Source organism: Meles meles, chromosome 3, assembly GCF_922984935.1.
Source record: "Meles meles chromosome 3, mMelMel3.1 paternal haplotype, whole genome shotgun sequence".
NCBI lineage: Eukaryota > Metazoa > Chordata > Mammalia > Carnivora > Mustelidae > Meles > Meles meles.
The window spans coordinates 80,353,311-80,366,591 of record NC_060068.1 but is presented as its reverse complement, the minus strand read 5'-3'; the positions used below and the strand labels follow the sequence as shown (position 1 = coordinate 80,366,591).

The window sequence follows — 13,281 nt, the reverse complement described above, 5'->3', positions numbered from 1 at the left end:
GGCTCAGTCGTTAAGTGTCCACCTTTGGCTCAGGTCATGATCCCAGGGTCCTGGGATTGAGACCCACATTGGGCTCCCTGCTCAGTGGGAGGCTGCTTCTCCCTCTGCCTACTGCTTCCCCTGCTTGTGTGTGTGCTCTCTTTTTCTTTCTCACTAACAAATAAATAAAATCTTAAAAAAAAAAAAAACAAACCTTCAGTCCCTAGGAAGCTAACATACAGAGCTCACTCGATAGTTCCAACAAAAACATCATCTTTTCTAAAGACATAAAATGCATAACAAAAAATGATGATAGTTGAAGAGCTTTAACAGTGTTGTCAACAACACAAGGACTTTATTTCAGAATTACTACAAATTAGTCATTATTTCCTTACATAAAGGGAAAAAAAGAATTGACTTCCTTTTTAATGTTGATAATAAAGACCCATAAATGCTGCTTTTCAGGGCTTTTATCCCAAGAGACCTATGTAAAAAGTGACTTGACCTATGCCCTGTCTAAATTCAGTTACAGAAAAAGCTGAAATATAAGAAGATCCTCTGGTTCTTAATGAGTAGAAGACAATAATGAGAATTATTTTAAGAGAATCCAGCCATTTGTGTGCCCGTAGTCATTACACTATTTCACAGGGTCTGTTCTAGAGAGATTTCATCAGGAACGTATTATGAGTTGTCAGTCTCTCTCTCTCTCTCTCTCACACACACACACACACACACACACACACACACACACAGAGTACTTCTCTAAGTACTTGGTACATATCTTGGTTATTTACAAACTTGGATAGAAACGTGTTGGTTAAGAGTGAACTGTTCTTTGGGCAGTCTGTGCCCTTCTAATAGGGATCCTTCCTCGTCCCTTAGCCTTCCAAAGTGAGTTACTTTTTATTTTACTCCTTTTAAACTTTGTATTGCATATTTCATTGATTTTTTTTTTTTTTTTTCCTGCCCCTGGGTGATCCCTTTGGGAGCCAGTTTTGCTGGAGAAAACCTATAGCCTTGTTGGAGGGGAACTTAGGTGTATGGGTGCCATGAACCCAAGAGAGATCACAAGGACAGTGAAAGTCTACCCTAGATAATCAGTCGACTTGATCTTACTGTATCAAATTGGTTTCAGTTCTTAATTATTAACTTTTTAGTAAAATTCTGGCAGTTAAATTGCCTTTGAAGGACGATGTCTGTTTCAGAAATAAACACTGTGTCCGAGTCGAGCTCCGGTGCTGGATGGACTGCTGAGTCCCAATGACCCAGGAGGCCTCATATCCCTGGTTTTTCAGTGGAGTCATTCTTAGGGCTGTGCGTATATACTGGGTGCTGGTATCAGCAGTAACACTTTGCAGGGTACTGTGGTGTGGCTTTGAGCTGTCTACTGGCGGGGTTGGTGAGAGGCCGAAGCCCCTGGCATGATTGCTTCACACAGAGAAGCGGGGTTTGAGGGATCCTGGAATATCAGCAATTCAGTCCTGTTTTGGAGAAGATTCACACCATGCCCACCAGGAATTAAGCATGGAGAAAAGGGAAGCAAGGAGAAAGGGAAATTCTTAGTTTTCAGAATTAGAATTCAAAGAAAGTTCTGCTGTTGTACACTGACAAAAGCATCCTCTGGCCCTTGATTCCCTGAGTTACCTGCAGTCCTGTGACCTTGTATGCTTGCTGAAGGTGTTCCTTCTGACTGACAGGGGCCAAACCAGTCTGTAGAATGCAGGATGAGCTTCCAAGCCGTGGCAAAATGACAGTTTCCTCTTGGAGGAAAACAAAATTGGGTCTGTGGAGGTGAGGTCAAGACCCTTAATGGAGTTACCTAGAAAGAGTCACTTGGAGGAATCCAAGCAAAGTTACTACAAAGACTGGCTCTATGCTTGGAGCAGGAGGCAGTTAGATGGTATTGGCCCCTCAACACCTCAGCTCCTTCCTGGACTGAGTCGTGGAGCAACATTTGCCTCTTGCAGTCATGAGATGGGCTTCCCTAGAGGAAAGGCAATTCCGATGAGTTTATTCATGGTAAACATGGGTAAGAATAATCTGTCTGCCTTGTACGAAAGCCTGGACATAAGAAAACTAAGAAGTAAGTAGAGGAACAGCTCTTCAAATGTTATAGCTTTCACATTTGAGAAAGATATCTCCTCAAGATTTTAGAGTAAGAACTGTCTGGCTTGGTGCTGAGCACATAGTAGGTGTGCAGAAAGTAATCATCAGTTTTCTCTAACAACAATAACAAGCAGTACTTGCTTATTATAAAGATCCACATACTTCTAGTAAAAACAACCTGAAATCCACTCTTTAGCATTTGAGGATATCTTCTGGGACATTTTCAATTGCTATAAATGTAGGTATTCTTAAACAAAACCGGGGTTATGCTGTGTATGTTTTATAAACTGTCTCCGTGTCAGTGGGATCCTTGTCTGCAGTGTCTACAGAGGAGCATCCTGTAATATTCTAAGTAAGGAAGAACTTGCCAGTGCTTGGAGTCGGACTTGACACACCTAATGTGCTGTTGCTTATTTAGCAGGTCTCTTCTGCGGAGGTGCGCATCGGGCCCATGAGACTGACGCAGGATCCAATTCAGGTAGGCCTCTGTTACTCGTGGGACTCTGTGTTTGGAGCATGCGGTTATAGGAGCACCCTCTGAAGGGCTCTTTCAATCCCACAGCAGGTGGCCAGCCTCACCCCTGCAGACACACCTATGTGTTCATAAATACTGCGTACGTATACCTCTGCGTAAATGCTTGTTGCTATTAATGCCATACTTGAGGAACCCAGTCGTTTCCTCGAGGACTTGGACATCATCCTGTCGTGAGTGTAAATACAGTTGGTAGGGCCTGTGGTGGCTTGGGAGGGAGAGCAACTGTTCCACCAAAAAATCGGTCTGCTCCACACCCTGCGGCAGCCGGAAAGGGAAGAAGGCGTTTGTGGCAGATGGCCAGGCATTTGGCCATGAGCTGCTGTTGGATGTGAATCTTGGCTCTTCCAGCCAGGTAGCAAAGCTGTGTGATCTTGGTTGTATTGCTTGATCTCTTGACCCAGTGCCCTGTCCATGAAGTAGAGCTAATTCCCCTCTCTCATGGGGAATGAGTTCAGTGAAGTTCTGTTGAGTGGCCAGAAGTCTACTTGCCAGTAAACCATCTCAGTAAATGACAACCGTTGTTGGCTGGGTCGAAAAGATGACAAGAGGCTCCCCTTTGTCGTTCCCTGTGACTTGAACCAGGTAGTGGTCTAGACTCTGTAACACGGAGGGAGCTCGCTCTAGGAAGAGAAGACCTCTGGCCCTCACCCCATGGTAATAATGGCAGCAACTTGTCACCTGTCCTCCCTACAGCCTTCAGCGTCCCATGGCCCCTTGAGAGAAACATGTGTGGAGGGGTTTGTACCCTTTTAAGTAGAAAGTGTTTATTGTTGAATCCCCATCTGCTTGCACATCTTCCTGATGGACCTAAATAAGTGAGACATTTCCATATATATATGGAATTTATATATATATATAAAATATATATATATATAAATTTATATATATAAATATATATATAAATATATATATAAATATATATATAAATATATATATAAATATATATATATAAATATATATATAAATATATATATAAATATATATATATAAATATATATATATTTATATATATATATAAATTCCATATATATATGGAATTTATATATATATATAAAAGTATCTTGTTAACACCTGGAAGCATGTCCTGTACTTGGAAAAGTGAATATGCAAAAAAAAAAAATGTAAGCAAACCAACATGTAGTTGAAAGTGAAAAACCAAACAAGGAAATGTACTGTTTGGTTTATGAGCAAATGGAAAAGAAAATAATGTTTTATTGTTGCTTAGGAAAGGAAATACAAATCTAGGGAAAGGAAAAAAACAAAAGGAAGAAATTTAAGCTTGGGAAAATTTGATGAAAACAAATTTAGGAGTAGAGAGAGAAAAAAGAATTTACTAAAATAAACATAAGCCCCAACTATTTGTATAGAATACAAACAAGTGGAAAATTCCAGTGATCATTCTGGGAGCATGTACTTTGTTCTCCATTTTGAATAAAGGCAATGACAAAGGATCTAATAATAGTGTTTATTCCCAAAGCAATTTCCTGAATATTTCTTGAGATTAGTGGAGTTTTAGATCAATTAGTTTAATTTACTTTAATTTTTGCCCTGTGCTGCACTGGAAATTAATGATCATGATAAGGCTATCTCATTCCTTTAAAAAATGTAATTTGTCTAATCATAAAGTATTTCAAATATTCATAAAGGTACATGGGTAGCGCCATACCACTTTCATCAAATATTAGCAGTATATTTTTTCTATTCGAAGTTTGTTTTGTTTTTTTTTTTTAAAGAAACAAAAATTACCCTTAATTATCCTTCTGTCCCCCCCCACCTCAAAATCCTCTCATCCCTAGAAGTAACCACTTCTTGGAAATTTATTATGCTGGGTGTTTGTATATTTACTCTACATATGTATGTGTCCATTCATAGTAACTGCTTTGCTTTGGGGTATTTTTAAGCTTTATTTGAAAGGCATCAGGCTACAGGCATCCTTAGGAAATTTTTCTTTTTTCACCGTCATTTGCTGTCCTATGTAAGAGTCTGTTCCCTAATGTAAGGTCACAAAGATACACTCCTCTGTTTTCTTTGAGGACTTTTATCTCCTACATTTAGTTCTGTGGTCCAGTTTGAGTTAATGTTTGTATATGGTGTGAGATTGGGCTTCATTGTTTTACACGTGGATGTTGAGCTGTCACAGCACCATTTGGTAAAAAGAATATTCTTTCCCCCATTAAATTGTCTTGGCATGTTTCTCAAAAGTCAACTGACCGTAATGGTGAAGGTTTATTTCTGGATTTTCAGTTCTCTTCCATTGGTGGTTATATGTCTGTCCTATTCAGTATGACACCATCCTGACTGCTGTGCTTCAAAGTGTGAGTCCCCTAAGTGAATGCAGTAAGTCTATAAATTGATTTTGCAAGTATTACTGTGTTCACATTTTGGTCTCCCAATTTGTTAATCCAGAGATTTTTACCTTTCTTTAAATTTTCTTTTTTCAATAATGTTTTATAGTATTTATTGTATGTTTTGGATGTTTGGTTATTTTTCCTAAAATATTTTATTCTTTTTGATTCTGTGGCTAATGGATTTATTTCCTTAATTTATTATTGGGTTATTCATTACTAGTATATAGAAATACAATTTATTTTTATTTATCTTGTATCTTGGAACCTTGCAGTTCAGGCTCTTGTATGAGCTCTCAGACTTTTTTTGTGGATTCTTTAGAACTATCTACAAGGTCATGTCATTAATTCTTCCTTTCCAATTTGAATACCTTTTTATTTCATTTTACTTGTCTAGTTGTTTTGCTAGAAGCTCCAAAACAATGGTGTATGTAGTTTTTTAAGAGATTTCTATATGTCTTCTCAAAATGTGTTGTTAATGTTATGTACTCCTATAAGCAATATGAGAGTTGGGTTACTCCAAATCCTTGGTAATAATTGGTGTTTCAGTCTTTTAATTTTAGCTGTTTATCTTATGGTGAATTAAATTTGCATTCCTCCATGATTAATAATGTTGAGCACTTTATTGACTTACTGGCCATTCTTTTATCTTTTGTGAATGTTTGGTTAAGTCTTTTTATTTTTAATTGGATTGACTTTTAAAACATCACCAAACTGAAATTCTTTATATACTCTTATCCCAAGTCCTCTGTCAGATTTTGGAAGTATTTTCTTCCAATCTGGTTCTTCTGTAAATTTTCTTAACTTTGGTTTTGAGCAAAATTTAGTTTTGATGTGACCTAATAAATCATTTCTTTAAAGGTTCTTGCTTGTTGTATTCTCAGAACCATTATTATCAGGTTGAAGATAATTTCTTTTTTTTTTTTTTCCTAGAAACTACTGTTTAACAATTAATTTTAGATCTATAATCAACCTTAAGTTCATTTTGCTGTATGGAATGAAAAGAACATGAAATCTCATTTTTTTTATCTTCCTATTGATGCCTAGTTGTTCTAGCTTCACTTATTGAAAAGACTGTATGATCCTCCATTCAATTTGATGTCTTTTTTACTGATTCTTTATTGCAACTTGTTTGGGCAAAAATGGAACCAGTTTTGAAATTAATAAACAACATAAAGCTTTTAAAGGTATATCTCTATTTGAATAGGAGATTCTATATACATGATTAATTCAACCTTACTAATTATGGTATTCAAACTATCTCTATCTTAATTTTTGACCAGGTTTTTGTTTTTTTTTTTTTTTTTTCAGTTTTCTATGGCAGTGACTGTGTTGTCAGTATCGGCTAATACTTGATGTTTTGACTCTGGTGTTACTATGATCCTTGATTATTATATATTCCTGCTGACCATCACTTTTATTATGAGATGTCTTTTTAAACTTTTGCCTCGCATTGTTTAATCTGTTGGTAATGTTGCCGCACCAGCTTTTCTTGGTTAACTTTCTTCTGATATGTTTTTGCTGTTCATTTTCAGTTTTTCTTTATAACTTTATATTAAATATGCATACTGTAAGCAGCACATAGCTTTTATTTTTCCCAAATCTATTCTGATTTTTTTTGCTTCTAATGAGTTAATTCTTTCTGTTTACATCGAGTGTGATTAATGATACAATTAGTTTTACATTTTCTATCTTCTTAACCAGAAATCTTTATATTTTTGCTTTCTGTCAAATTGGCAATTTTCAGAATTTTGGGTTTTAAAAATAGGTTGTGTTTGTTTCTTTCTTTTTTTGGTGGCCACCCTTCAGTAATTTTTTAATATGCGTACTTGCCAGTCAAATTTTGTGACAGAGATACTGTATTCAGTCCTATCAATTGTGATCTAGTCCTTGGTAGGATTTAAATTCCCACTGAGAGCTCTATTCCATACTGAAAAAACAGTTGTCTATAATTTTCTATTTATTTTTAGTTTGTATGCGTAAGCTTGGAGATAACAAAACAGACACAGTGAGATCATCACCCAGTGCAAGAGCTGGAATGTTTCTAGTGCTACTATGTCCCCTGCCTGATTCCTATCACGTGAGTTTGGCCCCAGATGATGCCATTCCTCCTTGGTCGTATTGAAACATGGTTTCATTGATCCATCCAGAAACAATGGACAGAGCACCTGTGTGTTCGAGGCTGCAGTAATGGGTGCTAGAAAGGAAGAGAGGCTGCACAGGGCTCCCTGACCAGCCAGAGTTCTGCTCAGTCACTTCTATTATTTGTAACACTCCAACTTCAGGGACCGTGACACCAAATTAAGTGTTTTTGTGCTTCTGCTACTGATACTGTAACTGTTCTTAGAAAAATCCTACTATGTCCTAGAGCCTTTGTATTTGTGTTTTGTTTTCCCCCTGACCTGGAAAAAATGCCCTTCGTGAGTGCAGTGGCATGCTGAAAATGTTAATGAGCTACACCCACCAGAGTGCTCAGGGCTTGCAAGGTGCTTGTTGATAAGAACACTTGAGGACAGGGTTGCTTTTGAGGGTTCATTTCTGAGTTCACTCAGGGGAACTTCCTCCCATGTCAGGACATGAAACATGGGGCTCTACCTGCCCTCAGTGAGCTGGCAGGAGCAGTGTGAGAAGTAGAATGGGGGGGGGGGGTTGTTGGAGAAAAGTACTGCATGGTCTCATAGAGGACCTCTCTCCTTAGGGAGTGGCTGTGACTCACAGTAAAAGCCCTATTTTCCAGTGTTGGCAAGAAAATTAAAAGTAGGGGAAATGTTATGAGGCAAAAGATTAATATCAACATTTCAAAATGATGTGGCCTTTTCTTCATCAATGCCTCGAAGGTATTTACTTGTTGAACATGTAGAATTGACGTGTTTCTGCCTAGAGCGCTGTCCTCCCCTCTCCTCCCACTCCAGCTGGGCTTTTCAACTGGATTTGCAAGTGATACTCAGAGCTGTGGCCTAAGCTTTTCCTACCAAGGCAGTACTTAGCTTTTAAAATTTTTTTCTTCCATATGATACGGATACAGATTGTCTGGAACTGTTAAATACTGGAGCTCATGTGGCCTCATGGGGAGCTATCCTTACATATCCTATCCTGTCTGTCCTTAACTGTACTGCCAAGTCCTAGCTTCTGCCTAGCCCAGCCAGTACCATGAAACTACAGAGTTGGTAGGAATTTTGACTCCATATTTTAGGGAGTAAAAACAACAACAACAAAAAAACTAACATGATTACACAGGCTGTGGAGTCAGGCTGACCTCAGTTCAGATATTGATAGTTGTGGGGCTGTAGGCCATGCTCTTATCCATTCTAACCCTTTGTTTCCAGATTTACAAATTGGGGGTAATTCACACCTCTAAGAATTATTAAAGGGTTATTGAATAAGATCCTGTGTTTAAAATACTTTCAGCAAAATGGCTGGGCCTTACTTTCTCATCAAACTGTACCTATAACTAGCATCACTTTTCTAGGGCCATTTAAGGAAAGCTTTCATACCATTTGTTCCTATCGAATTCCTCCACTCCCCCAGATTGACAGTGGTGTAGGGTATGGATACAACTAAAATAATCTCTCCATGTGATCTATTCCAGGAGCTGCTTGTTAGCAAGATTTGCTTAATGCCAAACCAAGTATTTTGAAAATTGATGCATAATAGTAGATGTTGGGAATGCATGCAGAGATGTGTAGAGGCATTCTTACTGATAAAAAATAGTGATAAGGACCGTTTATGTTCTTCCGGCTGAGGAGAAGTTAGTATTACTTCATGTTTTTCATACTTTAGCCTTCACCAGAGAACTGGTTACATTCTAATTTGACTCTCCAAGACCAAGGATTGCTCTCTGCAAAGGTGCTTGTCAGCATTTGTTGATGAAATTTGTCAAAGGAATCAGTTGTATTTGCTGGATTTCCAGCAAAGCAGGGGAATAGCCATGGGAGCCATGGCAAGCTCACTGAAGGAGGACTTGGGAGATGGGAGTCTGGCTCTGCTGCTGGATGGATGGGTGGTGGGTCACCCCCAGAGAAGTCCAGAGAGTCTTAGCCTCTGTTCTTGTCATTGCCCCTGGGATACCCCCACCCTACTGACCTGTAGTGTGTGTTATCTCTCTGCACTTGATTCTCTTAGCCCTGCCCTGGATCAGCCCTTACTTCCTCATTCTGGTTAGGATGGAGAGATGAGTAAAACACCATGGCTCTAACGAGGTGTAGGTAGTACTCTCTCTGCAGGAAGAGAGAGGACTTGCGTGGAGTTCGGGGTCTTGGTAGTTACATTTGAAAAGCAGTAGAGGTAGTCCTAGCTTTGTACAGTTTTAATATGTGCAGATTTCAGGGTTAAGAGAAATCCTACCAGATCCCCACAGCGTGTTTTAGATTGCAATTACATTGGTGTTCTCATTGAGCAATGGCAGTAAATACAGATTCGGTTGCTAACATGGGAGTCCACACACCACTGTGGTATTAACAGATGTGTAGCCCCATCAGTAACCAATCACATCCCCTTTCTTAAAGTCTTCGTGATCGGTACTTGCCTACCTGTTCTTCCACTCAAGCACAGACAGCGAAGTGTGTAGCTGTTGCCATCCGGTGTCTCACATGGCATTGTACGCAAAGAGAGCATCAAGAGAGGAAAGTGGCCAACAGAGATGAAAGTGCATCGAAGAAATGCACATTCATAATGCCAGAGGGAAGTTGAAGTTGAATGTAAATGAGGTTCGAGGAGGGCGGGCTGGCAGTGGGGATGTTGACACTGTCACATCTGTGGCCAGAGCGAGGTCAGCTTGCGGTGATGAGCATCAGTGCGGAAAGTGGTTGTGGTGAAAAGAACGAGATGTCACAGAGGAAGTAAAAAACGGTATGTTAATGGCACTCAGAGGGGATATTTCATGGCATGGAAAGGAGGGAGGACAAAATATTGGATAAGACCCTGGAGCTGACCCAGGCTTAGGGCTTTATAATACACCAACGCATAGAAAAGAGGCTTACACTCTGCATCCTCAATTTATCCGATTTGGAGAAGGCACACACTGTTGAAGCTACACTGAGTTCTTTGTAAAAAGAAAACGTTTTAGTTTACAGCGTCCTGAAAAAAACGTTTTACTTTATTTCACACAGTTATAACTGACACAAAGTTTTCACGTTTGGAAAAAATTTCTAAGGTCCTAGAGCAGTCATTTTTACCATTGTTTAAGATTACCTGTTTGTGGTGGTTTTTAGCGTCTGACCCTACTACGTGATGCAAGGATTGCCTATGCTCGTGTTTTGATCCTGGACAGGATGCAGACCTAGGTCTGTCCTAGAAGGAAGGTATTGCCTCATTGTCCCAGGCTTCGCCCCAGATCAGATTTTCTGCTCTTTCAATGTGTTTATGGCAGTGCAGTTACATTGGTGAAACAAAATTGTTTCCTGCTGTACCTAGATTCTTATTTTAGCGTCATGTCCATACCCTTGTGTGGTCACCACTCGTAGTGCATTTATTGTGTTTATCTTTACCTGACTGTCTCACCTACTTGCTTCCTAGGAGCGGAAACTAGACTGTGTGTCCATCCCTATCAGTTTTTTACCCCCAGTTCTTATCTGATAGATCATCAATATATACTCTTGGATTGGCCTCAGTGAATGGCCAGTAAATATTTTAAAATGGCCACCTCTGACAGACTAAGTACTGATGAATAGAAAGTTAAATACAGAAAGGGACTGTAGTGCTTAAGGTCTTCTTGGTTTTGTTCTTTGGTTACAAGTAAGAGTTGCCTTCGACAACCAAGTAAATAAATGAATTAAACATATTCATGTAGTTTTTGTCTTTGTAGATTTCAAGGAGGACTTGAGAAGCTGTGGCAGTGAGCCATCTCTGAGTACTTTGACAGCAGGAGTTGAAGGCTTTTTATTGTCTCTACTGTTACTGAGCCACAGGTCTCAATTCCCAGACTTTGTGTCTCTTTGTTCAAATTCCAAATTTCTGCAAACAGAGTATCATTAGCCTAGCTGTGCTGGGAGATAGGGACAGAGAGACCAAGCCTGATTACATCCAAAAAAGGTAATTACCATAGTACTTTACTCTAAAATGTATATATTTTTACTCCTGTAGATTTTCCATGTAGGAGTTGAATTATTGAAAACTAGGTTTGGGGCGCCTGGGTGGCTGGGTGGGTTAAAGCCTCTGCCTTTGGCTCAGGTCATGATCCCAGGGTCCTGGAATCGAGCCCCGCATCAGGCTCTCTGCTCAGCGGGGAGCCTGCTTCCTCCTCTCTCTCTGCCTGCCTCTCTGCCTACTTGTGTTTTGTCTGTCAAATTAAATAAAGTCTTAAAAAAAAAACTAGGTTTGTTTGTTCATTCATTTATTGATTTATTTATTTTTATAAATGGGAAGAATATTATTTAAAAAATTTTTACTTTAGTGTGCCTGGGTGGCTCAGTTGGTTAATGGACTGCCTTCAGCTCAGGTCATGATCCTAGAGTCCTGGGATTGAGTCCCACATCAGGCTCCCTGCTCAGTGGGGAGTCTGCTTCTCCCTCTGACTCTCTCCCTTTTCATACTCTCTCATTCTCTCTCTCAAATTAATAAGCATAAATAAATATATAAGTAAATAAATAAATAAAAATAAAAATAAGTAAAATTAAATAAAATCTTAAAAATAAATAAAAAATAAAATCTAAAAAAATAATAAAAATTTTTTAAACTTTAATTCATTATTAATTGCAGTGTTAGATTCATTTTAAGTGAACAGTGCAGTGGTTGAAAAGTTCCATACATCACCCTTAAATGAGAAGAATTTTAAATACTACCCAAAGAAAGTCTCTCATGAGTGCTTTTATAATAGTCCTGTTCTAAAATGTAGATTTTAAATCAGGAAAGGACTGTGATTAAATAGTTCTTAACAGTCTGCCATGCCTTGCCGTGAAGGACCACACACAGAGCACCAGGGTTGGCCAGGAGGTGGAGAGAGCAGGGGGAAGATATGGCCAAGAGCCTCCTCTGTGGCTTGTGTGGGAAGGAATGGATAAGGGGGAGGGTAAGCAAGTTTGGCTAGCATGAATCATTTCAGGGGAATCTGGGATGTAGCCATTGTCTCTGGTTGTTGGGTACTTGGTCCTGGAGTGATGAGGGCAGGTGGAGAGTGGTTCCATGCATTAAAGCATGTTAAAAGATGTGGTAAGAGTTTGGGCTTTGGATTGGTTTGCCTTCAAAGGATGCTTTCCTAGGCAAGTCTTCTGCTGCCTCTACAGATTGGTCAACCCTTAGAAGCTCAGTCTCTGCAGGGTTAGCAAGGCTCTAGCTGTTGAAGCATCAGAATGGTAGAGAAAAAACAAGACCTGAAGAACAGAGTCAGTTGTGAGTTTTCATGTGAAATCTAAGTTTAAGTTCCTGACATGGCATTACCTTGATGTTATTCTCTGCTGTGAACTAGACTTTCCCTCTTCCCCCTCCCCTGTCACACTGGTTTCCTTAGAGTTTCTTGAACACGTCGGGTGCACGTCCCACTGTAGGGGCCGATAAAACCATTCCATCTGCTACAAATACTTGCCCTTCAGAGAGCGACTTGGCTTCCTTTTTGTTCCTTCAGGCATTTGTGCATCTGTTGGTTTTTTAGTGAGGCCTACTCTACTTTTTTTTTTTTTTGGTAAAGATTTAATTTATTTATTCGACAGAGATCACAAGTAGGCAGAGAGGCAGGCAGAGGGAGAGAAGGAAGCAGGCTCCCTGCTGAGCAGAGAGCCCAATGCGAGACTCGATCCCAGGACCCTGAGATCATGACCTGAGCCGAAGGCAAAGGCTTAACCCACTGAGCCACCCAGGCCTGCTCTACTTAATGCTGCAACCAGTACCCACTCTGGCTTCTGCCTACCCCTTCCTGCTGTTTGTAGATAGCACGTAACACTTTTGGCATGTTGTATCATTGGCTTGCTTATTTTGTGTGGTTTGGTCCCTCCACCTGTGCAGGGCAAGGGGTCTTTAGTCTGTCCATCAGTGTACTCAAAGCAATTAAAAACAGTGCCTAAAACATAGCAGGTGCTGGGGAAATGTTTGCTCAATAACAACATTATTTTTCCCAAAGTGGAATACTCTATTCTGAGGATACATAAGGTATATAAGATTAATCTGTAGCAATGTTCAACATGGGAGTACAGTTGTGTTCTTACTGTATTAGTCCGTTATTGCGACCAGGTGGCATCCAGGAAACACGAAGTGGTGAGATTCGTGTTTAGCAATCCCTCATTTAGCCAGACATGACAGAGAAGAAACTGCCTCCCCTTTGTTGACTTTAAGGCTCCGTATATGGAGTTTTTCTTTTTAAGATTTTATTTATTTATTTGACAGAGA

The 13,281-nt window shown here is 39.6% G+C and overlaps 1 protein-coding gene across 1 annotated transcript in view; it reads left to right on the top strand.

Moving 5' to 3' along the window:
* PDE8B (phosphodiesterase 8B) overlaps positions 1–13,281 on the top strand; it is a 235,757-nt gene that overhangs the window by 107,313 nt on the left and 115,163 nt on the right. The window contains 1 exon segment of the mRNA XM_045999160.1: positions 2,504–2,563. Coding sequence (XP_045855116.1) covers positions 2,504–2,563 — 60 coding nt within the window.